We start from the raw sequence: 26,439 nt of genomic DNA, 5'->3' as shown, positions 1-26,439 counted from the left end.
CCGCGGCTATTGCATTGCCGACAATACACATAGAAGTTCATTGATAAAAACGGCATGGGAATTCCCCAAAGGGGAACCCCGAACCAAAATTAAAAAAAAAAAAATGACGTGGGAGTCCCCCTAAATTCCATACCAGGCCCTTCAGGTCTGATATGGATATTAAGGGGAACCCCGGCCAAAATTTAAAAAAAAAAAATGACGTGGGGTTCCCCCTAAATTCCATACCAGACCCTTCAGGTCTGGTATGGATTTTAAGGGGAACCCCGCGCCAAAAAAAAAAAAAAAAAGCGGCGTGGGGTCCCCCCAAAAATCCATACCAGACCCTTATGCGAGCATGCAACCTGGCAGGCCACAGGAAAAGAGGGGGGGACGAGAGTGCGGCCCCCCCCCCTCCTGAACCGTACCAGGCCACATGCCCTCAACATTGGGAGGGTGCTTTGGGGTAGCCCCCCAAAACACCTTGTCCCCATGTTGATAAGGACAAGGGCCTCATCCCCACAACCCTGGCCGGTGGTTGTGGGGGTCTGCGGGCGGGGGGCTTATCAGAATCTGGAAGCCCCCTTTAACGAGGGGACCCCCAGATCCCGGCTCCCCCCTGTGTGAAATGGTAAGGGGGTACAAAAGTACCCCTACCATTTCACTAAAAAACTGTCAAAAATGTTAAAAATGACAAGAGACAGTTTTTGACAATTCCTTTATTTAAATACTTCTTTCTTCCTTCATCTTCTGGTTCTTCTGGCTCTTCTGGTTCTTCCTCCGGCGTTCTCGTCCAGCATCTCCTCCGCGGCGTCTTCTATCTTCTTCTCCTCGGGCCGCTCCGCACCCATGGCATGGGGGGGAGGCTCCCGCTCTTCTCTTCTTCTTCATCTTCTTCTCTTCTTCTCTTCTTCTTTTCTTCTCTTCTTCATTTTCTTCTCCGGGCCGCTCCGCACCCATGCTGGCATGGAGGGAGGCTCCCGCTGTGTGACGGCGCTCCTCGTCTGACAGTTCTTAAATAACGGGGGCGGGGCCACCCGGTGACCCCGCCCCCCTCTGACGCACGGTGACGTCACGGGGAATGCCACAGGGAAGTTCCGTCATGTCCCGTGCGTCAGAGCCCCGCCCCCCCCGTTATTTAAGAACTGTCAGACGAGGAGCGCCGTCACACAGTGGGAGCCTCCCTCCATGCCAGCATGGATGCGGAGCGGCCCGGAGAAGAAAATGAAGAAGAGAAGAAGAGAAGAAAAAAAGAAGAGAAGAAGATGAAGAAGATGAAGAAGAAGAGAAGAGCGGGAGCCTCCCCCCCATGCCATGGGTGCGGAGCGGCCGAGGAGAAGAAGATAGAAGACGCCGCGGAGGAGATGCTGGACGAGAACGCCGGAGGAAGAACCAGAAGGGCCAGAAGAACCAGAAGAACCAGAAGATGAAGGAAGATAGAAGAAAGAAGAAGTATTTAACCACTTGAGCCCCGGATCATTATGCTGCCTAAGGACCAGAGGTCTTTTTCCAATTTGGCACTGCGTCGCTTTAACTGCTAATTGCGCGGTCATGCAATGCTGTACCCAAACGAAATTTGCGTCCTTTTCTTCCCACAAATAGAGCTTTCTTTTGATGGTATTTGATCACCTCTGCGGTTTTTATTTTTTGCGCTATAAACGGAAAAAGACCGAAAATTTTGAAAAAAAATGATATTTTCTACTTTTTGTTATAAAAAAAATCCAATAAACTAAATTTTAGTCATACATTTAGGCCAAAATGTATTCGGCCACATGTCTTTGGTAAAAAAAATGTCAATAAGCGTATATTTATTGGTTTACGCAAAAGTTATAGCGTCTACAAACTAGGGTACATTTTCTGTAATTTACACAGCTTTTAGTTTATGACTGCCTATGTCATTTCTTGAGGTGCTAAAATGGCAGGGCAGTACAAACCCCCCCCAAGTGACCCCATTTTGGAAAGTAGACACCCCAAGGAAATTGCTGAGAGGCATGTTGAACCCATTGAATATTTATTTTTTTTGTCCCAAGTGATTGAATAATGACAAAAAAAAAAAAAATATTTACAAAAAGTTGTCACTAAATGATATATTGCTCACACAGGCCATGGGCCTATGTGGAATTGCACCCCAAAATACATTCAGCTGCTTCTCCTGAGTATGGGGATACCACATGTGTGGGACTTTTTGGGAGCCTAGCCGCGTACGGGGCCCCGAAAACCAATCACCACCTTCAGGATTTCTAAGGGTGTAAATTTTTGATTTTACTCCTCACTACCTATCACAGTTTCGGAGGCCATGGAATGCCCAGGTGGCACAAAACCCCCCAAAATGACCCCATTTTGGAAAGTAGACACCCCAAGCTATTTGCTGAGAGGCATATTGAGTCCATGGAATATTTTATATTTTGACACAAGTTGTGGGAAAGTGACACTTTTTTTTTTTTTTTTGCATAAAGTTGTCACTAAATGATATATTGCTCACACAGGCCATGGGCATATGTGGAATTGCACCCCAAAATACATTTAGCTGCTTCTCCTGAGTATGGGGATACCACATGTGTGGGACTTTTTGGGAGCCTAGCCGCGTACGGGGCCCCAAAATCCAATCACCGCCTTCAGGATTTCTAAGGGTGAAAATTTTTGATTTCACTCTTCACTGCCTATCACAGTTTCGGAGGCCATGGAATGCCCAGGTGGCACAAAACCCCCCCAAATGACCCCATTTTGGAAAGTAGACACCCCAAGCTATTTGCTGAGAGGCATGGTGAGTATTTTGCAGCTCTCATTTGTTTTTGAAAATGAAGAAAGACAAGAAAAAACATTTTTTTTTTTCTTTTTTCAATTTTCAAAACTTTGTGACAAAAAGTGAGGTCTGCAAAATACTCACTATACCTCTCAGCAAATAGCTTGGGGTGTCTACTTTCCAAAATGGGGTCATTTGGGGGGGGTTTGTGCCACCTGGGCTTTCCATGGCCTCCGAAACTGTGATAGGCAGTGAAGAGTGAAATCAAAAATTCACGCCCTTAGAAAGCCTGAAGGCGGTGCTTGGTTTTCGGGGTCCCGTACGTGGCTAGGCTCCCAAAAAGTCTCACACATGTGGTATCCCCGTACTCAGGAGAAGCAGCAGAATGTATTTTGGGGTGTAATTTCACATATTCCCATGGCATGTTTGAGCAATATATCATTTAGTGACAACTTTGTGCAAAAAAAAAAAAAAAAAATGTGTCTCTTTCCCGCAACTTGTGTCGCAATATAAAATATTCCATGGACTCGACATGCCTCTCAGCAAATAGCTTGGGGTGTCTACTTTCCAAAATGGGGTCATTTGGGGGGGGTTTGAACTGTCCTGGCATTTTATGCACAACATTTAGAAGCTTATGTCACACATCACCCACTCTTCTAACCACTTGAAGACAAAGCCCTTTCTGACACTTATTGTTTACATGAAAAAGTTATTTTTTTTTTGCAAAAAAATTACTTTGAACCCCCAAACATTATATATTTTTTTAAAGCAAATGCCCTACAGATTAAAATGGTGGGTGTTTCATTTTTTTTTTTCACACAGTATTTGCGCAGCGATTTTTCAAACGCATTTTTTGGGGAAAAAACACACTTTTTTAAATTTTAATGCACTAAAACACACTATATTGCCCAAATGTTTGATGAAATAAAAAAGATGATCTTAGGCCGAGTACATGGATACCAAACATGACATGCTTTAAAATTGCGCACAAACGTGCAGTGGCAACAAAATAAACACATTTTTAAAAGCCTTTAAAAGCCTTTACAGGTTACCACTTTAGATCTACAGAGGAGGTCTACTGCAAAAATTACTGCCCTCGATCTGACCTTCGCGGTGATACCTCACATGCATGGTGCAATTGCTGTTTACGTTTGACGACAGACCGCCGATTGCGTTCGCCTTAGCGCGAGAGCAGGGGGCGACAGGGGTGCTTTTTTTTTTTTTTTTTTTTTTTCTTTATTATTTTTCTGCTTTTTTTATCTTATTTTTAAACTGTTCCTTTCATATTTTTTTTTTTAATCATTTTTATTGTTATCTCGGGAAATGTAAATATCCCCTATGATAGCAATAGGTAGTGACAGGTACTCTTTTTTGAAAAAATTGGGGTCTATTAGACCCTAGATCTCTCCTCTGCCCTCAAAGCATCTGACCACACCAAGATCGGTGTGATAAAATGCTTCCCCAATTTCCCAATGGCGCTATTTACATCCGGCGAAATCTAAGTCATAAAATGCTCGTAGCTTCCGGTTTCTTAGGCCATAGAGATGTTTGGAGCCACTCTGGTCTCTGATCAGCTCTATGGTCAGCTGGCTGAATCACCGGCTGCATTCTCAGGTTCCCTGTTGAGACAGGAGAGCCAGAGAAAAACACGGAAGACGGTGGGGGGGGGGCATTCCCTCCCACGGCTTGTAAAAGCAGTCTAGAGGCTAATTAGCCGCTAGGATTGCTTTTACATGAAAGCCGACCGCTGGCTGAAAAGAATGATACCAAGATGATACCTAAATCTGCAGGCATCATTCTGGTATAACCACTCAAAGTCGTGAATGGCGTACCTGAAGACAAAAAAATGGTTAACAATAAAGCACAGTAAACGGTAAAGTATAAAAAATTGCATACCTGAAAAAGCAAACATGATAAAACATAATAACAATAAAACATTGCAGAATAGAATACAGTAAAAAAGAGCAGAACAATAGAGAGAGAATAGAGAGAGAGAGAACAATAAAACGACAACTATTTTTTTTTTATTTTATATATATATATTTTTTTTGACACTTTTTTTGTAACTAACTTTTGTAACTGTAACCGGTTCCAGGTTCGGGTCTCACAAAATGCGATGGCATCTTGGGAGACCCTGTGAAAGTGTGCCTAGTCTGTGCAATGCTGTACCCTAAGCTAATACTCAACTAGTGCATGGTAGCGTTCAAAACATTCACCAATGCAAAGACCAGGATTGTCAGGACAGGAGGGACAATAATAGCGGGTGTCACGCCTATATCCGCGCTTCCTGCAGACACAACATCTTTTTTGGGGGTTCGTTGGGTAGGGGTACTCGGGAGGACATAAAGAAAATGCCTCTCATGCAGCCGACTGCATTTGATTGGGGATGTGAATGGGGGAAGTACGGGCGCTGCAGAAGTGGTGGGTTCCCAATTAGGATTGGCGAATGCAGCAGGAAGGGCACTATGGGCACGACGGGCCTGTGTTTGTCTTTTTGGTGGCAGCGGGACACTACTTGTGCTTGCCACCTCACCAGCTTGAACTGCACTTATGGGACTCGCCACGTCACCAAGTGTTGCTGCAGTGCTGGTTTGACTACGAGCGGGATGTACTAGGCCGCTGGTGCTTGCCAGTTCACCAAAACGCTACCAAAAAAACTGTTAGCGATCGCAGGGATCAAGGCCTGACTCTGCAAACGCTGCAGTTATGCGTTTAGTGTTTTGTAAGTGTCAGTGATCGATCGATACTGCACTTGGGTGGGCTGGGCTGGGCCGGGCGGAGGGGCAAAACGCAGGTGCTAGCAGGTATCTGGGCTGATCTCGCTAACACTGCGTTTTTGGGAACCCTAAACTGCTGGGGACGCTAGTATAGATCTGATCGGATCAGATATTGATCCGTTCAGATACTATACCACTAAGGGAGGTGTATGCTGCATGCGTGGGTGTTAGCGGTACTGGCGCTAACCTGACGCTGCCTGGGGCTGGTGCTTGCCAGTTCACCAAAACGCTACCAAAAAAACTGTTAGCGATCGCAGGGATCAGGCCTGACTCTGCGAACGCTGCAGTTATGCGTTTAGTGTTTTGTAAGGGAAAGTGATCGATCGATACTGCACTTGGGTGGGCCGGGCCGGGCGGAGGGGCAAAACGCAGGTGCTAGCAGGTATCTGGGCTGATCCCGCTAACACTGCGTTTTTGGGAACCCTAAACTGCTGGGGACGCTAGTATAGATCTGATCGGATCAGATATTGATCCGATCAGATACTATACCACTAAGGGAGGTGTACGGTGCGTGCGTGGGTGTTAGCGCTACTGGCGCTAACCTGGCGCTGCCTGGTGCTTGCTTGCCAGTTCACCAAAATGCTACCAAAAAAACTGTTAGCGATCGCAGGGATCAGGCCTGACTCTGCGAACGCTGCAGTTATGCGTTTAGTGTTTTGTAAGTGACAGCGATCGATCGATACTGCACTTGGGTGGGCCGGGCGGAGGGGCAAAACGCAGGTGCTAGCGGGTATCTGGGCTGATCCCGCTAACACTGCGTTTTTGGGAACCCTAAACTGCTGGGGACGCTAGTATAGATCTGATCGGATCAGATATTGATCCGTACAGATACTATACCACTAAGGGAGGCGTATGCTGCGTGCGTGGGTGTTAGCGGTACTGGCGCTAATCTGACGCTGCCTGGGGCGACGCATATCACCGCCGGGCGATCAGGGGGCTAAACCTTTATTCGGTAATAAACGGCGGGTGCCCTGACACTATAAAAAATAAACGAACTAACCAGCGTCAACCGTAACGTTTATACGGTGATCAGTGGTGAAAGGGTTAACTAGGGGGCAATCAAGGGGTTAAAACATTTATTAGATAGTATATGGGGGTCCCTGACACTATAAAACGCTGATGGCGAACCTAAATATTTACCTCACTAACTAGCGTCACCAGTGACACTAATACAGCGATCAGAAAAATGATCGCTTAGCAACACTGGTGACAGGGGGTGATCAAGGGGTTAAAACTTTATTAGGGGGGGTTAGGGGGGTACCCTAGACCTAAAGGGGGGTAATACTAACTGTCCCAACACTGTAACTGTCACAAACTGACACTATGCAGTAATCAGAAAAAAAAAAAAAAAAAAACCTGCTGGTGTCAGTTTGTGACAGGGGGGGGGGGATCGGGGGGCGATCGGGGGGGGGATTGGGGTGTTTTGTGTGCCTGGCATGTTCTACTGTGTGTGTGTGTGTTGTGCACTTACATTGATGTCTTCTCCCCTCGGCGCTGGAACGGAATACTGAGCCGAGGGGAGATGACATCATTTCCTTTGCTGCTGTTTAGCATACAGCAGCAAAGGAATGTTCCCATTGGCCGGCGGCGATCGCGAGGGGGGGGCCACGAACGGATGGCCTCCCCCTCATCTCGGATCGCCGGGGAACAGAACGGGACCGCCTCGGGCACCGGGGGGGGGGTCCGATCGGACCCCCCACCCGCGGAAGGCAAATCACGTACATGTACGTGATTTTGCCTGCCCGTGCCGCTTTGCCGACGTAAATCGGCGTTAGGCGGTCCTTAAGTGGTTAAATAAAGGAATTGTCAAAAACTGTCTCTTGTCATTTTTAACATTTTTGACAGTTTTTTAGTGAAATGGTAGGGGTACTTTTGTACCCCCTTACCATTTCACACAGGGGGGGCCGGGATCTGGGGGTCCCCTTGTTAAAGGGGGCTTCCAGATTCCGATAAGCCCCCCGCCCACAGACCCCCACAACCACCGGCCAGGGTTGTGGGGATGAGGCCCTTGTCCTCATCAACATGGGGACAAGGTGTTTTGGGGGGCTACCCCAAAGCACCCTCCCAATATTGAGGGCATGTGGCCTGGTACCGTTCAGGAGGGGGGGGCTGCACTCTCGTCCCCCCCCTCTTTTCCTGTGGCCTGCCAGGTTGCGTGCTCGGATAAGGGTCTGGTATGGATTTTTGGGGGGACCCCACGCCGTTTTTTTTTTGGCGCAGGGTTTCCCTTAAAATCCATACCAGACCTGAAGGGTCTGGTATGGAATTTAGGGGAAACCCCACGTCATTTTTTTTTTTTAATTTTGGCCGGGGTTCCCCTTAATATCCATACCAGACCTGAAGGGCCTGGTATGGAATTTAGGGGGACTCCCACGTCATTTTTTTTTTTTAATTTTGGTTCGGGGTTCCCCTTTGGGGAATTCCCATGCCGTTTTTATCAATGAACTTCTATGTGTATTGTCGGCAATGCAATAGTCGCGGGTAGTTTTAAATGAGTTTTTTCCTTCAAAATGTCATAATGCTGTCAGACTGTTCTAAACACAGGAAACATGCGCCCCTTTACAGGCATACCATAGACACCCCCCAGGTACGAAATTTAAAGGGATATTACACTTTTATTGTTTGACTTTAAGCATTATTAAAATCACTGCTCCTGAAAAAACGGCCGTTTTTAAAACTTTTTTTTGCATTGATCCATGTCCCCTGGGGCAGGACCCAGGTCCCCAAACACTTTTTATGACAATAACTTGCATATTAGCCTTTAAAATTAGCACTTTTGATTATTCATGTTCGTGTCCCATAGACTTTAACGGTGTTCGCGTGTTCGAACGAACTTTTTTCCTGTTCGCATGTTCTGGTGCGAACCGAACAGGGGGGTGTTCGGCTCATCCCTATTTGTGATTATGAACAAAGAACTTTGGGGTGTTTACTTAGACAGTGTCAGTGTTTAGAGATCTTCGTGATCCAATGATAATGTTCATCTCAGCGTTTCTAAATTCAAAGACTCTTTGCTAGCTGGATTTTCTTTATTGAAAGGAGGTGATTTGCCTAAAAGTAGGGATGGACTTCTCAAGTTACTTCAGTTTGTTTCATTAAAAGAAAAAGATATACGGGAAGAGAGTGTCATTCTTCTTTTGGAATGAGACTTTGCTCCTAAACCATTTATTGAGGGTACTGTACATATTTAGTGTGTGTCTAACTTTTTTTTCAGGAATAATTGGATCTCCTATCAAGCTGTTAGGCTTTTCAGCTAGATAGACAGTGGGGTTGTGACAGTCATAATGTGATTTTGTTTGCGGATGTGAACATTGTTATATAAATGTTGAAACTGTAATATCTTTATACTGTCTTTTCTTCTTCTTTGCCCTTATCCAAGTTTTAAGTTCAAATACCTACTCTCAAGCTTGGGAGTTATTTTGACAGACGTTGAGGACAACGTCTATTGTAGTGGGGGGAGTATGTAGCGCTGGTAGATTTTCAATCTACTGCTGATAGGTAAACCTAGTGGGTTATCTGTTATACGTAGTCAGATTTGCCTCTGTTCCAGCTTGGCTGAGTTGCGTGTAGTTTCACACTGTGCCTATGGGTGTCGTTGTCACCATGGGTCGGTGTTGGAAAAGCAACGCGTTGAAGCGTATGAGTGCTCCTCTGTCCCAGAGATAACTTGGTGGAGGTGGTCCTCCGAGTTGCATTCTGGGGGAGGGTATTTATGGGACAGACGCCATGTTTTGAGGTTCGTTCCGTTCCACCTGCTGGCCCTCCTGGCCGACAGGTATGTGCTAAGAGTACTACCTCGTGGTCCTCCGATCGGGAGGCACACGTCGCTGCAGCATGTGGGTGGGCCCAGAAGCTTGTCTGGGGTCTACCACAGCGGCAGAGGAATAGTCCTGTGCTGTCTATTCTATGTGAAGAAGCTGGACAACTGAGAAGATCCCAGGGGAGGACCCGTCATGGAAGGACCATGCAGAGTGCTGGTCTGGAGAGGGGCCTGGTGACTCAGTTGGAGGACGCATCCTAAAGTAATCCTACCGCATAGTACTGCCGGGTCGGCTTAAAGGTTCTAGTGCTGTGTTTGCTGTTCATCATAAACCATTACATCCTGTTGCAGAGGATCGTACGGGTTTCATTCCGATCAAGTCTGTGGCAGAGACTTTTGTTCGTGCTGCGTACTGGCTGCTAGGTTAGTGAGAGAAACCTATCCAGGCGGGCAAAGATTCAACTCTACAGAGAAAGTATATTAATCTACAAGCTTTCAATTCCTAATACTACACTAAGAAAAGGTGTTTGAACTTCCCTGCAGCTTTCCTTCTACCTCTTTCCTGCTACTTCCTTCAATTTACGTTTATTTAAGCATTGGAAAAGATACTCAAGTGTCCGGTGCCTACATTGTCTGGTGTTAAACTCAGTGGGACCCTAGACCCGGTTCTGGTGAAATGGAGGTAACGAAGGTGACGGTAACAGCCCGCTATAAACCAGCAGCTCCACCGAGAGTAATTGCTACATCAGAATAGACAATTCTGCCAGAATAGGTCAATTTAACAATTTTTTGTTTAACCGGTTCCCGACCGGCTCACGCAGATTTACTGTGGCACAATGGCTCTCCTGGGCAAAATCCGTGTATATACGGGTTTCCCTTTAAGAGCCGCCAGAGGGCATTTTTTTATTGGATGTGTTTTATAGCAGACCGTAAAAAAATATTGATTTTTTTTTTTTTTTGAATTGTCGCTTTTTTGTTTATAGCGCAAAACATAAAAACCGCAGAGGTGATAAAAACAAAACAAAAAAAAGCTCTATTTAAGGGAAAGAAAGGACGCAAATTTTGTTTGGGTACATCGTCACACGACCGCGCAATTGTCAGTTAACCACTTCCGGACCGCTGAACGCCGATATACGTCCTTACTTTGGAGGAGGAATATCGTTGGTATGGCAGCAGCTAGCTGACATAACCCTGGTATCCTCGTGTTCGGCCTGATGGTCCGCTACAAGTGAAAAGTGGTCTCTGCGGCGGATTTTTTAAATGACAATTTTTTTTTTTAATTGCATTTTAGTGTAAATATGAGATCTGAGGTCTTTTGACCCCAGATCTCATATTTAAGAGGTCCTGTCATGCTTTTTTTCTATTACAAGGGATGTTTACATAAGACCCCACATCTTACCTCTAGGCTGGGAAGCCTGAAATAAAAAAAAAATAAATAAAAACGATCCTGGCTTTGATCGTAGCGGTGAGTCGGTAGAAGCACCTGAGGGCAGCGGGAGGGGGGGATGTCCCCTCTCGCCTCCCGTAAGAACGATCAAGCAGTGGAAAAGCCTTTTTGATCATTCTTATGGTATAGGGAATCGCCGGCTGAAAAAGCTGATATCTGAATGATGCCTGTAGCTGCAGGCATCATTCAGATATCCCCGCACAAAGTCAAGGACGTCGTATGACGGCCGGCGGGCGGGAAGTGGTTAAAACACATTTTTTTTAACACAAAGTTGTCCATTTATACAATATTTCTAACACATAGCATGTACATACCAAAAATGACACCCCAAAATAGATTCTCCTACTCCTCCTGAGTACGGCGATACCACATGTGTGAGACTTCCACAGCCTAGCCACATACAGAGGCCGAGTACAGCCGAGTATGGCTGAGCATGGCAGAGTATAGCTGGGTATGGCAGAGTATGGCTGGGTATGGCAGAGTATGGCTGGGTTTTGCCGAGTATGGCTGGGTATGGCAGAGTATTGCAGGGCATTGCAGAGTATTGCAGGGTATTGCAGGGCATTGCAGAGTATTGCAGGGCATTGCAGAGCAGAGGTGGGGGACTCGAGTCACATGACTTGACTCGAGTCGGACTCGAGTCACCTGTTTGAGGACTTGCGACTTGCTTGACAAAATTAAATAAATGACTCGACTTGACTTTGACTTGCCACTAATGACTTGCGACTTGACTTTGACTTGGGCTATTTGACTTGCAATGACTTGCAATGACTTGGCACCACCAGTGCTGTGTCTTGGCCTAGGCAAAATATGCCAAGAAAAAAGCACTAAGCAGTTTTGTTAATGTTGAAAATGAAACAAAACCTTTCCTGAAAACTGACTTTTAACTAATTTTAAGGATGGAAATGGGGTAGATCAGTATTTTGACTTAATTTGTGACTTGACCAAAATAAATGACTTGACTTGACTTGCTTGACTTCTAGCAGGGACTCGACTTGACTTGCTTGCTTTTCGCCACAGTAACTTAGGACTTGCTTATGACTTGAAGGTTAAGACTTGAGACTTGCTTGTGACTTGCACATGTGTGACTTACCCCCATGTCTGTTGCAGAGTATTGCGGGGTATTGCGGGGTATTGCAGAGTATTGCGGGATATTGCAGAGTATTGCGGGGTATTGCAGAGTATTGCAGGATATTGCAGAGTATTGCAGGATATTGCACAGTATTGCAGGATATTGCAGAGTATTGCAGAGTATTGCAGGGTATTGCAGAGTATTGCAGGGTATTGCAGAGTATTGCAGGGTATTGCAGAGTATTGCAGAGTATTGCAGGGTATTTCAGAATATTGCAGGGTATTGCAGGGTATTGCGGGGTATTGCGGGGTATTGCAGAGTATTGCGGGGTATTGCAGGGTATTGCAGAGTATTGCGGGGTATTGCGGGGTATTGCAGAGTATTGCGGGGTATTGCAGAGTATTGCGGGGTATTGCAGAGTATTGCGGGGTATTGCAGAGTATTGTGGGGTATTGCAGAGTATTGCAAAGTATTGCGGGGTATTGCAAAGTTTTGCGGGGTATTGCGGGGTATTGCGGGGTATTGCAGAGTATTGCGGGGTATTGCAGGGTATTGCTGGGTATTGCAGAGTATTGCAGAGTATTGCAGAGTATTGCGGGGTATTGCGGGGTATTGCAGAGTATTGCAGGGTATTGCGGGGTATTGCAGAGTATTGCGGGGTATTGCAGAGTATTGCGGGGTATTGCAGAGTATTGCAAAGTATTGCAGGGTATTGCTGGGTATTGCAGAGTTTTGCGGGGTATTGCAGAGTATTGCGGGGTATTGCAGAGTATTGCGGGGTATTGCAGAGTATTGCAAAGTATTGCAGGGTATTGCTGGGTATTGCAGAGTTTTGCGGGGTATTGCAGGGTATTGCAGAGTAGTGCAGGGCAGTAGTGCATTGCTGAGCATGGGGGGGGGTGGCTGAGCATGGATGGATGGATCAATGGATGTGACAGCAATTGTCACTGAACAGCGCTGTGGGCACTACAGATCCAGCCTACAGCGCTGCTGCCATCCGATCCCTCTCCCTCTGTACCGATCGGTACACAGAGGGGAGAGAGGAACCGACGTCATGACATGTTTTCATGTTGACATGTTACATGTTATCGCTCCGTCATTTGACGCAGCGATCACATGGTAAATGGCCGCGATCAGCGGGCGTTTACCGTGATCCGTGATGTGCCAGGTCCTCTGGATCCGGCAGTCACGGATGTTCCTGTGTGCGCGCCCCAGGGGGATTCTGGGATCACGTCATAGTATGTGCTCCCAGAGTTATCCAACCACCCTGCAGCTGTCATTTGGCTATGGGCCGGTTGGCAACTGGTTAAATGGTTAAAGCAATGCAGTGCCAAATTGTAAAAAGTGCTCTGGTCAGGAAGGGGGTAAAATCTTCCGGGGCTGAAGTGGTTAAAGTGGGGTTCCACCCAAAAAAACAAAAATACCTGAAAAATTAAAAAAAAAAAAAAAAAAAAAAAAAAAAACATTTGGATATTTTTTTTTTACTTACCTCTAAATGCCTGTTGCTAGGTGGTCCCTCGTAGTCTGCCTCTTCCAGTGCCTGGGCGACATCACTTCCCCCTCGGCACAGGAAGGGCTCGGCTCTGCTCCCTCCCTCCTGTCAATCATCTGGGACCCATTACAGGTCCCAGGTGATTGAGCGGCCAATCACGGCGCGCAGCGCATTCACAGTGGGTGCCAGGCTGTGAAGCCACAGCCCGGCGCCCACAGTTGAAATGCTGACGAGCGGAGGGAGGGGGACAAGCGGGGCTTCGATCCCCCGCATCGCTGGACCCAGGGACAGGTAAGTGTCCAATTAAAAGTCAGCAGCTGCAGTATTTGTAGCTGCTGACTTTTAATTTTTTTTTTTAATGGACCCCCTGGGTGGAACTCCTCTTTAAGATGTTTACCAATTGATCCACACATTTTCTTTATGGAATCTTGGGCAGTGCTGGTTTACCAAAAGGGCAGAGTAGGTGCCACACCGTTTAAGGGCCTGGCAACAACAGATCAAAATAATATTGATTTGATTTTTAAAGAAAATTACTCAAAGAAATGAGAACTTTACATCAAAGGAGAAGTAGGGCCAAAACTCTTTTGGCTTTACTTCTTCTGTGGGTCACAAGAGTGCAGAACTCTGGGCTATAGCTTGCTGTCCACTGACGTCAAAGAGCTGGTCTGGGCTCTGCAGATATTGTTGGGATCCGACCAGATGACTGACAGGCCTCTCGCACACAAGTAAGCGCTGGAGCGGCAGATTAGAGAGATGGTGACTGATTGGCACCATCTTTCAGCTCACTGAAGACCAAGAACTGAGGCGGAGGGGGACAGATGCTGCATCCCCCCAGGTGAGTATAAATGTTTTTTTTTTCAGATCCCAAACTCCTCTTTTAACCACTCACCGCACACCGCAGATAGCTGCCATAACCTCGGTATTTCCAGAAATGGCAAGCAGTCCTCTTTAAAAGTTGTCTCTGCAGTGGATTTATCGGGGGCGGGAGAGGGCCACACTCTGGTCAACACGCCACTAGCGGCATCTCCAGTAAGCGGCAGAGATGACCGGAGCGTGGCGGGAGGGGGCCCTCTCCCGCCCCCGATAAAAGTGATCTTGTGGCGAATCCACCGCAGAGACCACTTTTAAATCCGATCTGTTCCCCTCACAGGCCAGAGCCGATTTCCGAGTCAGTGAAGGACTCTGAAAGAGGGAGCAATAGAAATAAAATGTATTCTTGGTCTAATACTTCCTAATGGAGCCAATGAAAGCTGATCACGTGATGTAAACAGAGCCGGTAAAAAAAAAAAAAAAAAAAAAACTGTTCACCGGCTTCTGTCAGAGGGACATTGATCCCTCACACAGAGAGCCACCGTTGCCTCACCTGTGCCCACCAGTGTCACCTGCCAGTGCCCAACAGTGCCACCTATCAGTCCCAATTAGTGCCACCTATTAGTGCCTATCAGTGCCACCTTTTAGTACCCTTCAGTGCCCACCAGTGACTCCTCATCAGTGCCCATCAGTGAAGGAGAAAAATTACCTGATTGCAAAATTTTATAACAAACTATGAAAACTTTTTTTTTTTCATTCTTTTTTTGTTTAGAAAAAAATAAAACCCCAGTAATGATTATGTATCATCAAAAGAAAGCTCTATTTGTGTGGAAAAAAAATGATAAAAATGGAAACTGGGTACAGTGTAGTATGACTGCGTAATTGTCATTCAAAGTGTGACAGCGCTGAAAGCTACAAATTGGCCTGGGCAGGAAGGGGAAGTGACACTAAATAATGGACTTATTTTCCGAAAATAATCTATACACATCTACTATCCAAGTATAATTCAAACCTTGAATTATACTTACCATTTATTTCAATATTCAACTCATTGCTTCTCTTTTTCACATTACTGTTTAAAGTTTTTGCTTCACAATAATATTTCCCGGAGTCCTTCAGCTGAACCATTTCATATTGATTAGATAAAGTGAAATTCTGAACAGTCAGTTGATCTCTGTAGAAAGCGAATTGAAGATCCGTCTGTCTGTGTGGGCTGAGACTCATGTCACATGTCAGGGTCATGTGATCTCCTTCCAGCATCTGGTTTGTCTTCACTTTTATTTCAGGAGCTCTGAATACTTCTGTAAAACACAAAGATCACACAGTGGGCCTCTGTAATGCCCCGTACACACGGTCGGATTTTCCGATGGACAATGTCCGATCGGAGCGTGTTGTCAGAAATTCCGACCGTGTGTGGGCTCCATCGGACATTTTCCATCGGATTTTCCGACATACAAAGTTGGACAGCAGGAGATAAAATTTTCCGACAACAAAATCCGATCGCGTCAATTCCGACCGTGTGTGGCCTGTTCAGACGCACAAAGTGCCACGCATGCTCAGAAGAAATTCCGAGATGGGACAGCTCGTTCTGGTAAACTTAGCGTTCGTAATGGATACAGCACTTTCGTCACGCTGCAATGTTCAAAATAGTTTAATACAGCGCACTCTCTTCTTCTTTATAATGTGACAAGAATTAAGTAGTTTTGCTGCTCATATTCACACACACTTCTCACAAACTTCTTTCGTTACTATTTATCGGGATTCCCTCAATATATTTTGATTTCTCACATCTGACAACATAATTTTTTTTTTTTTTTTGTTACTTTAATGTAGAATCTTTTTTTGTGTTTCTCTTTTTTAATTTTTTTTTTTTGGTGATTTTGATTTGTACTCCCGAAAATGTTTGTGTGTTTTTTGTGACAAGTTTCCACAACACCATTGATATGTTGTTCTATTTAATCTGTAGGAGATTGGTTGGTGTTGTTGTCCCTTGTTAATTTCACATTGTACTTTAGAAATGTACCTGAATCGTCACCAACAAATTGTCCTTTTTGGATGAAAACACACACAGGAGAGTAGAATTTACCTAAAAAATTTTATTAAGGGCTCACAACTATAAACAAAGAGGGAGGCAATGCTGGAGAAACTGCAGAAGTGGGCGAAGCCTTGGACCCCCAGGGCAGCCATCAATTATTTAAAAGCAAAATTGGTGGCCTGAGGAGTCCTTATCTAAGGGAGGGCAGTCTGGTCCAGAAGTCCCAGAGATCCGGAAAGCAGCAGATGACATCTGTGTCCCCAGGCTGTGGTCATACGAGAGACTGCATCTTCTGTCAGACCAGACTGAACCCAGGGCAATCACTCTTTGGTCTTCCTTCCACGCTTCCTTCCAGCCTTTGGCTGTGGTGGTGGAGTTGTGGCAGCAGGAGGAGGAGGAGGAGGATCATCGATCTCAATGACATCCGTCTTGTGTGTCAGTTCCCCACTCTCCCCCTTACGTAGGACTTTATAAATCAGGTCCTCAGAGATCTTGCGTTGGCCCTCCTGCATGCCCAGCAATTTGGTGGCAGCCATGCAGGCAAAGGCCTCTTCAGGACTGGGGAAGGCTCTGAGGGACGCAGATGCCACCTGGATCAGTCTGTACGCTGAATCCTGCACAGGACTGGGAGTGGCCTTCCTGGCCCTTTTGTATGGAAAGCGGAGGGGAGGAACCTGAGACTCAGTCAGGCTGCGACTTGTCCCAGGCTTCTCTTGGCTGACACTTAGCCCCGCCTCCTCCTGGCTGCCACTAATCCCCGCCTCCTCCTGGCTGACACTAATAATCCCCGCCTCCTCCTGACTACCACATTCCACAGCCTCCTCCTGGCTGAGGTCTTCCTGTGTATGAAAAAGGGACATAGTTTTAGTTTTTTTTACATCAATCACACACAATTTTCACCTCCAGACTGCTGCAAATTCAATGTTAACAAATATAACAGACTATCCTTCTGAGCCCAGCATTTTGCATTCTTGTCCCAATTTTTGGTGCCCACTACTGTCTATTGATATGTAAAACACTTTTTTTAATCAGCAATTAATGATCAATAATAACATCTAGTAAACATCATTTATTTATTGCCCAGAAATCTGTAGAAGAATGCTATACCTGACTCCAGCTGGGCTCCTCCACTTCTTCCTGGCTGGAAGGCCCAGGTTGGACATCAGAAGCCTCAGCTGGTATGGAAGGAAGTGTGGAAGGAAGAGTAGAGAGGGATTCCCTGACTTCAGTGTGGTCTGACAGAAATCGCAGTCTCTCGTAGTACCACAGCCTGGGGACATAAATGTCATCTGCTGCAGCTCCGGATCTCTGGGAATCTGTGACCTTCTTGCGCTCCCTAAGATAAGTGCTCCTCAGGCCACCAATTTTGGCTTTTAAATAAGGGATGGTTGCTGTGGGGACCACCGGCTTCACCAACTCCAGCAGTTTTTCCAGCGCTGCCTGCCTCTTCTCTTTGTGATTATAGTGGGGGTGTCTCACTTGCCACAGACAGGGCAGCTCCCTGTATTTGTCTATGAACAGGGGCAGGAAATTGTGGTCGTTGAACCCATCCATTTTCTCTGCAAGACACAACACAAGACAAACCCTACTGTCAGGCCAAACTCCCCTAATCTTGTTACAATATAGGCTTCCATTTCGAAGCAGTATAGGCCCAAGTTTAGATCCTACCTTCGTTAGCACGATCGGCGTCTCCGATGCTCCTTCCTCCGCTCACAGATCGTACGTAAGACACGCGCGTTACGATTTATACACATTGCGCATGCGTATAACTCCGCCCGCCCCTGACGTTCTTTCTATTCTATTCCCCGCCCCTTTTCGTTCGGTGCAGTGGAGGAAGAGCACATGGCGGAGAGACAGCAGGATCCTGATAATTGGAGCAACGAGGAGGAGGAGGCGGAGGAAAGGCCGGAGCCTGAAACGTCCCAATCCAGAAGGAGATTAAAGGACTCAAATATGTCCTTTGGGGAGATGTTGGAAATGGTGGACATCCTGAAGAAGGCCGACTATGATGGAAAGTATGGGCCTTACCCCAAACACAATGACCGAAAGGCCAAGATCATGGCAAAAGTGGTCAGGAGTCTGCACCGGAAATTCAGGGTACGACGATCGAAAGATCAGCTCAGGAAGCGGTGGTCGGACCTGAAATTACGAGAACATGAGCAGTACAGAAAGATCCGGAGACTGCTGCAAAAAAGTAAGTAGTTGTGCTGTGTTCCTATTGTTCTTGTGTTTATTACGTTCGTGCTGCTCCTGCTTTTAGGAACTGTTGTACAGTTTAAAATGGCAACTTTCATGTTCATGGGCACATTATTCGTTCGGATCACACATTTTTATTTTGGACTATAAAATACCATTGTTTAGGCCATATGCATTTGGCCACCATTTTGAGGCCCTATACTTGTCTTCAAAGAATTGGGTTGTGTAGATGGCTTGGTTACTACAATGAAATGCAAACTAGATTCTGTGTAAGGAGAGGACACTCAGCAGCTGTTTTCACATCTGGACACTGGAGCACTAGTGTGGGACCCCAGAACACCCTTTTTATTAGGGGGGCCACACAGGTGCTCCAGTGTATACTATAGGGGGGTCTCCATCTGTGAAGCTTGTACCAAACAGGTAAAGTATTGCAGCTTGACAAAGGACACTAAAAAAGCTACATCTTGGAACTCTGCTAAAATAGATCATTGTACCCCACTTCCAAGCAATGTTTCATCTTTCTAGTTCTGCCATCAAATATCTGTGTGCTAATTATACCATTTTTGTTTTACATAGGGGAGAAAAGACTCGGAGGACACCCCTCATCTGAGGAGACCAGAGACCCCCCCCCCGGAAGAAGGGGAAATCCACCCAACACAAGATGAGCAGGAGGAAGAAGACGTGGTGGAAGTAGTCACCACAACAGGTGAGTGTCTGCGACCACAGGCTCCGATAAGAGATGGATGGCGGCATTTTTTTTCGACCTAATTTATTTTGGGTTTCCTCTCTTTTTAGGTGATCGTGAGGTTGTGGATGAAGATCCTTTCACATCAGAAAGTGCCCAGATCGTGATCGGGGAGATCATGGGGTGTAATTTACAATTGGAAAACATCAAGCAAAACATCAATGATGTTATTCCAAAATATAAAAACATCATTGATGTTTTGGGGCGAGTTTAAAACCCCTCCAAATCACTTTCTTCTTTTGTCTGCTACAATGTGCGAAATGTTTTTGTGATTTTTCCCAAAGCCAAATTTGGAGGATGCACACAGTGTGCCAACATGTGCTATCTGCCATCACGGGAGATCAATGGACGCGTTTTGGGGGTGCAACCCCTTCCTCAATAATAAAGTAGCGGTGAGGAAGGGCTTTCTCCCCCAAAACACGTCCCTTGATCCCCCGTGATGGCAGATAGCACATGTTGACATTGGGAAATTTGTGTGCATCTTCCAAATTTGAACGCAATATCAAACACAGTTCCTAAATACTCATGTCTGATATTGCCTTCAAGTTCTACCAAATGTGAACTTTGTAAGATCAAGATTTGTGTCTTTCTTGTGGGTTTTACACAGGCCTGTTTTCTATAAAATGGACATTTTGATTTTGGATAATGACACCACAAAAATTGTTATACAACAAACATGTTGGTTTGTCAGAAAAACCTTTGGTAAATGCACATGTGATTGTGCAGGTATTAAAAAGATTGCTCATCAAGAATGTGTGGATTATTGTCTCAACACTACAACACTTTTGGGGTGATGTAATTGTTGTTTTATGAGAAAATGGGGGTAATTTCCTAAGGGCAAATCCTCTTTGCACTACAAGTGCAGTTTCAGTGCAGTTGCAAGTGCACTTGTAGTGAAAAGTGTCTTTGCATTTAGTAAATAACAGCCAACAGTGCTTTGTATAAGGTTACACAATCACGACATTTTCTGCACTCCACACATTTCTGTCAGGGTCAGCTAAAACAAACACAAGCAGTAAATGTCCACAAAGAAGAGCCTGGGGGGAGATGCCTGTTGAGAACTTGAGGTTCTGCAGACTTCTCCCTGTCGCCAAATACCGCAGGGTAGCGACCAACCTCTGCTCCGGAGTGATGGCTTGCCTCATGCAGGTATCCTGCCGATATAGGGGGTCAGCGAAGCCAACAAACGGTGAAATACGGGGTCCGTCATCCTGAGAAAGTTCCTGAAATCATCAGGATTATTCTCACGGATCTCACGGAGCAAAGGCATATGAGAGAACTGGTCACGCTGAAGCAACCAATTCTTGGTCCATGAACTCCTCCCCACCCTGTTCATGGACTGGACTTGTGTCAAGGTCAGGACCCCAATACCAAGCCCCCGCACAGCACGAACTGTACGAGGAGTACGTATACGAAACATGGCTAGAAAACGGTCGGCTGCTCAGAACGAAGTAACAGAACGCACTGAAGAACAGCAAGGCCTGTGAAGAGCGACCTGAAAAACAGCAACGAGCAGGCAAGATCACACAGAAAACTCCGATACGAACTGACTGCACGCACTGAAGAGCAGATACAAACCCACAAGCACAAACTGAACGGCAGAAAACGATCTGAAAGCCACAAGTCTGAAAAAGCGCGAATCGTCTCTCACCAAACTTTTACTAACACGAGATTAGCAAAAGGAGCCCAAAGGGTGCCGCGCTTGGTTCTGAACCGGCCTTTTCTAGTCTCGTCGTACGTGGTGTACGTGACCGCGTGGTTGTCGATCGGAAATTCCGACAACTTTGTGCGACCGTGTGTAGGCAAAACAAGTTTGAGCCAACATCCGTCGGAAAAAATCCTAGGATTTTGTTGTCGGAATGTCCGAACAAAGTCCGACCGTCTGTACGGGGCATTATTCTACCTATCTACAATTTCACTCGATGGTCACTGAAAAAGAAGAGTTTTATCAGATTGGGCAACTATTCTCCACATTTTTAGCTCTATGCATGTTGTAATAGTAACACAGAGAGCAGGGGTGGTCCATCCATTAAGGGCGCACGGGTGCCACCCCACTGTCCATGCATCCGGCCCTTTGCAGGACACCAGATGCATGAATTCCAATGGGAGGTATTTTTTTGAAGCACGTGATTACAGCCAGAGGCTCTAATTGGCTTCAAAATAGGGTGGGCTCGGGGTGCAGAGCACTGCGAACCGAGCCAACCCAGTTGCTATTTTCATGCTGAATCTCCTTCCCGTGTGGGTTCACTATTTGCCGACGGTCGGAGATTGTGGACATACTGCAGGATATGGTCAGATTGTGCAGACATAGTGCAGGGGACGGTCAGAGATTGCAGACATACTGCAGGGTACAGTCAGAGAGTCCAGACATACTGCAGGGGACAGTCAGAGAGTACAGACATACTGCAGGGGACTGTCAGAGATTGCGGATATACTACAGGGGACAGTCAGAGAGTGCGGACATACTACAGGGGATGGTCAGAGAGTGCGGACATACTGCAGGGGATGGACAGAGAGTGCGGACATACTGCAGGGGATGGACAGAGAGTTTACATTTTACAGAACAGCTCAGGGTTTAGAATAGCAGTCAGGCAGTCATAGGGGAGGAAAAACATACCTGGCCAGCCGGGCTCAACATGCATCTTCAGAGGTCCAGGGGAGGGGCTCCCACACAGCTCTCCACACCTACTACAGCCGCTCCCTCCTGAGCATAGAGGGTGCATGGGGCGGGGTGAGAGCGTCAATAGAGCTCCCAGCCCCGCTCCCTCTCTGCTAGCTGGGGAATACAGCACTGCTTCCCTAGTGCGCTCTGCGGTGGCATCATCGGGGCTCCAATTTGCGGGCAGCGTGGGCTCAAGGGGCTTTGGGCCCTGCAACAAATACTAGGTCCGGGGCAGCTGCCCTGTTTTCCCCACGTTAAAGACGGCCCCGCTCCCACGTACATATGGTAAATAATTACAGAATGTAGAAAATCAATATGGAGGTGCAGTGAGAATGCTAACCTGACACAAAGATGAGCCCAACCTGACATAAACTAGTTAGCGGAAGATCTTGGAGATAACATACTGCGTCAATTCACACTGCGACAACCCCACCCAAATCCAACTAGAAGGACTTACCTTTGACAGAAATAGATACATCTGAGTACTCCAGATTTCCATAGACCACTTTTGTACATGTAGCACCCTCTACCAGTAGTAAGAGGGTGCTACATGTCCAGCACAGGTAAATTTAGTATAAATTAAAAAACTGCGCTAAAAGAGAATAAATGTCCAAAAGATTTATCTGTGGGCATCAAACAGGGGCGCTAAGGATCACCCGAACACCATAAAAGTATGGAAAATAAATAGTGAGGTGCCCGACCACCGTGGCTGTAAATTGCGCTTACCAAACAGCAAGCAGTATGAGCAGATGGCTTAAAACCCAGCCCGGGCCTTTTGGGTGTAGTAAATACTTCCGCTCTCTCCAGGCTCAGATCACCGTTCCCTCAGTAGATATATACCAAAAAGAGAGAAAGAACAAGAGAACAGCTTGCAAGCTTTAAAACGCAGATGGCTTAGAACTCAACCTGGAATCTTTAAGGGTGCTGATAGGAAGTAAGGCTATTCAATCACTACAGCCAGGAGATCCGTTTCCTCAATGTGTGACCTGTGGCTGCAACTGAGGCACTGGAGGTCCCTGCATGGCCTGACACTGATCTTCCATTATCTTAGATGCACAAGCACCACAGAGCTCTGTACAGACCGCCGCCGTTCCGGGCTGTCCAGTCACCGCACGTACACACCGACCGGCCACCTGTACCGCGGGCCGCACAACTCCTCACAGCGGAGGTAAATTTAGGCAGGCTTATGCTGCATGCTAGGCCTGTCTGTTTTGATCTGGGGGCTGGGAGTGGTCAGAGTAGCAGTGGGTGTGACCACCTGCACATCAGTTCTGAGGCGCCTCCCCTACTTCTGAGGAGAATGTTCTAGAAGAGGGGCTGGGCCTGGAACTGGAGTGGCAGGCTGCTTGTATGTGAGTTCTGACCAATCCCCATTTGGTATTGTCAGGGGGCGGGTCTCATTTGTAAGCTGATGTGATATGCCACTGGAGTCAGTCAGCTTGGTGAAGTGAGGAATGGCATGTAAGACAAATGCAGGAGGCCATCCCCATCTAGGGGGGGTGTGCCGATCGCAAGAGAAGGCCTGGGGAGAGCTGTGAGGGAACATTGCCTCTACACGGTCATTGGCAATGTCTCTGCCACCACACGGTTGGATGACAGGGAACTCCTGGAGCAGAAGGGCAGGAGAAACTGTCAGTATGCATGGTCCAGTTAAAGTTCCTCATCAAGGATTTAGGGCTGTTGGAAGGTCGGTGAGTGTTTCCACAGTGGAGCTGGAGGTGCCAAGGGCTGGAAGTTCCAAGGAGTCTGTGAAGGGAACTCTGCTAGTACACGGTCACTAGCGGAGTCTTCATCAAACACACGGTGGATGATGGAGAGTCCTGAAACAGTAAAAAGACTGTGGGGATCTGTCAAGTCGATGCTGCCTGCGGGCTCATGATTTTCAAGTTGGGCTGTCTGGGAACCGTAGTCCATATTTCCTAGAAGATATGCTTTTAACCCACTGGTCCTCCGGGGAGAGGTTCTGCAGACCTCAGGCCCAGTGGAAGCGAGCAACCAGAGCCACAGTAGGGAGGCTTATTCACAGTGGGCCCCTACTATTCAATAGAAGAGGATGTGTCATATTTCAATACAGTAACTACAAGTTTGTGCAGGAGGAAACAAATGTACAGGAGGAAACAAGTTATGGGCAGGAGGTGAAAGAGATCTAAGAACATTGCTTTTACACGGTCATTAGTGATGTCTCTGCCACCACACGGTCGGATGGTAAGAGAACTCTTATGCCGTGTACACATGGGCGGACTTTTCGGCATCAAAGGTCCGACGGTCTTTCCGACGGATTTTCGAGGGACTTTTGACGGACTTCCGACGGACTTTCGAACGAACGGACTTGCCTACACACGATCACACCAAAGTCCAATGGATTCGTACGTGATGACGTACGACTGGACTAAAACAAGGAAATTCATAGCCAGTAGCCAATAGCTGCCCTAGCGTCAGTTTTCGTCCGTCGGACTAGCATACAGACGAGCTGATTTTTCGACCGGACTCGAGTCCGTCGGAAAGATTTGAAACATGTTCCAAATCTAAATTCCATCAGATTTTCGACCGAAAAAGTCCGCTGCAGGTCCGACGAAGCCCACACATGGTCGGATTGTCCGACAGATTCGTCCCGTCAGACCAGTCCAGTCGAAAAGTCCGCCCGTGTGTACACGGCGTTAGATGGAAAAGTCTGCGGGGGTTGAGCCGCAGGAGAAGCAACAGTCTGCATAGAGATGTAGGAGTAAACTCATAGTCGCCAACATCGCAAAAAAAAAAGTGGGACACTTTTTTGGCTGTAGGCGGAGCTGTACAATAATTAGGGGGTGGGGCATTCGTTTGTAGGCATGGTTTAGCAAGAAATACAAGTGTGGCGCGCGAAGCGCATTGCGGCAAAAAACGGGCGTGGTTTACATGAAATGGTGGGTGTGGCTTAAACGGGTGTGGCTCAAGAGGGTGTGGTTAGAGTCTGAGATGGATAAGGGATGGAGAGGGAAAGGGGGAGAGGGGGAGAGGGGAATGACGGTACAGCAGCCCCAGATCCTACACAATAAAAATATGTGTATTCTAGAAAGTTTAACAATCAGCAGATAAAGATAGTCCAAACACCTGGTGTTAGCACTTCAATCATCCCGGCACCATGGTTGTTATGGTCTCAGGATGATTGAATCGCATTATTTCTATTAAAACATTGTAATATAAAATGAAATCATTCAACTCACCATAATGCAGAATCAGTGGGACCCCTGAGCGTATCACCTGCTACGTCGCCTGCCACCAGATGCCATCAGGTTCCCCCAGCAGAGTCTGTCCTTACATCAGGTGCCCCCAGCAGAGTCTGTCCTTCCATCAGGCATTCCCAGTACAGTACCTCTTACGTCAGGTGTTCCCAGCGGAGTGTTGGCTGCAGTCTAGCTACATCTCCTCAAGAGTGGTGACAAGGGGAGAGAGGTGTGTGGGTGGAGGCATGGTGACTTGGGGTGTTACAGGCTGACTTGGGGAAAGGTGGAGACAGGGTGGTGATTTGGGGGTGCAGGCATGATGGTGACCTGGGGGGTGCAGGCATTGTGGTGACTAGGCCGGAGGGGGTGCAGGCATGGTGGTGACTAGGCCGGAGGGGGTGCAGGCATGGTGGTGACTAGGCCGGAGGGGGTGCAGGCATGGTGGTGACTAGGCCGGAGGGGGTGCAGGCATGGGGGGAGGGAGATGCAGGCATGGTGTTGTCATGGGGGGAGGCGGGTGCAGGTATGGTGGTGATATGGGGGGAGAGGGTCAGGTATGGTGGTGATATGGGGGGAGGGGGCCAGGGCTGGACTGAGACAAAAATGTGGCCCTGGACTTCATCCAGACCGGCCCAGGGCAAAACACATCAGGGTACGTCAGGCCACATCAGGGCACAAGGCACGTCAGGATACAAGGCACATCAGTGCACAGCATATCAGGGTACAGCACACCAGGCCATATCAGGGTACAGGGTACAGCACATCAGGGTACAGAGCCCAGCACATCAGCGTATAGGGCACAGCACATCAGCGTATAGGGCACAGCACATCAGCGTATAGGGCACAGCACATCAGCGTATAGGGCACAGCACATCAGGACACAGCACATCAGGGAACACGACATTGAGGCACAGGACATCAGGGCACGGGGCACCGGGCCACAAGGCACATCAGGTCACGGGGCACATCAGGGCATAGGAGATCAGGGCACAGCACATTAGGGCATGGAGCACATAGCACATCAGGGCACATCAGGGCATATAGCACATCAGGGCACATAGCACATCAGGGCACATCAGGGCATATAGCACATCAGGGCACATCAGGGCATATAGCACATGAGGGCACATAGCACATCAGGGCATATAGCACATCAGGGCACGGGGCACATCAGGGCACATAGCACATCAGGGCACATTATGGCACATCAGGGCACATGGCACATTATGGGGCACATCAGGGCACATGGCACATCAGGGCACATAGCACGTCAGGGCACATAGCACATCAGGGCACATAGCACATCAGGGCACATGGCACGTCAGGGCACGGGGCACGTCAGGGCACATAGCACGTCAGGGCACATAGCACATCAGGGCACATAGCACATCAGGGCACATAGCACATCAGGGCACATAGCACGTCAGGGCACATAACACGTCGGGGCACGTCAGGGCACAGGGCACGTCAGGGCACATTATGGGGCACATCAGGGCACATGGCACGTCAGGGCACGGGGCACGTCAG

At 47.3% G+C, this 26,439-nt stretch overlaps 1 protein-coding gene across 1 annotated transcript in view; it reads right to left on the bottom strand.

Moving 5' to 3' along the window:
- Positions 1 to 26,439, bottom strand: part of LOC141116641 (Fc receptor-like protein 5) — an 84,979-nt gene that overhangs the window by 23,303 nt on the left and 35,237 nt on the right. The window contains exon 7 of the mRNA XM_073609033.1: positions 15,103 to 15,375. Within this exon, the coding sequence (XP_073465134.1) occupies positions 15,103 to 15,375 (273 nt within the window). The remainder of the gene's footprint in view (positions 1 to 15,102; positions 15,376 to 26,439) is intronic.

Source organism: Aquarana catesbeiana, linkage group LG13 (genome assembly GCF_042186555.1).
Source record: "Aquarana catesbeiana isolate 2022-GZ linkage group LG13, ASM4218655v1, whole genome shotgun sequence".
Classification (NCBI taxonomy): Eukaryota; Metazoa; Chordata; class Amphibia; order Anura; family Ranidae; genus Aquarana; species Aquarana catesbeiana.
This window is presented reverse-complemented; position numbering and strand designations above follow the sequence as displayed.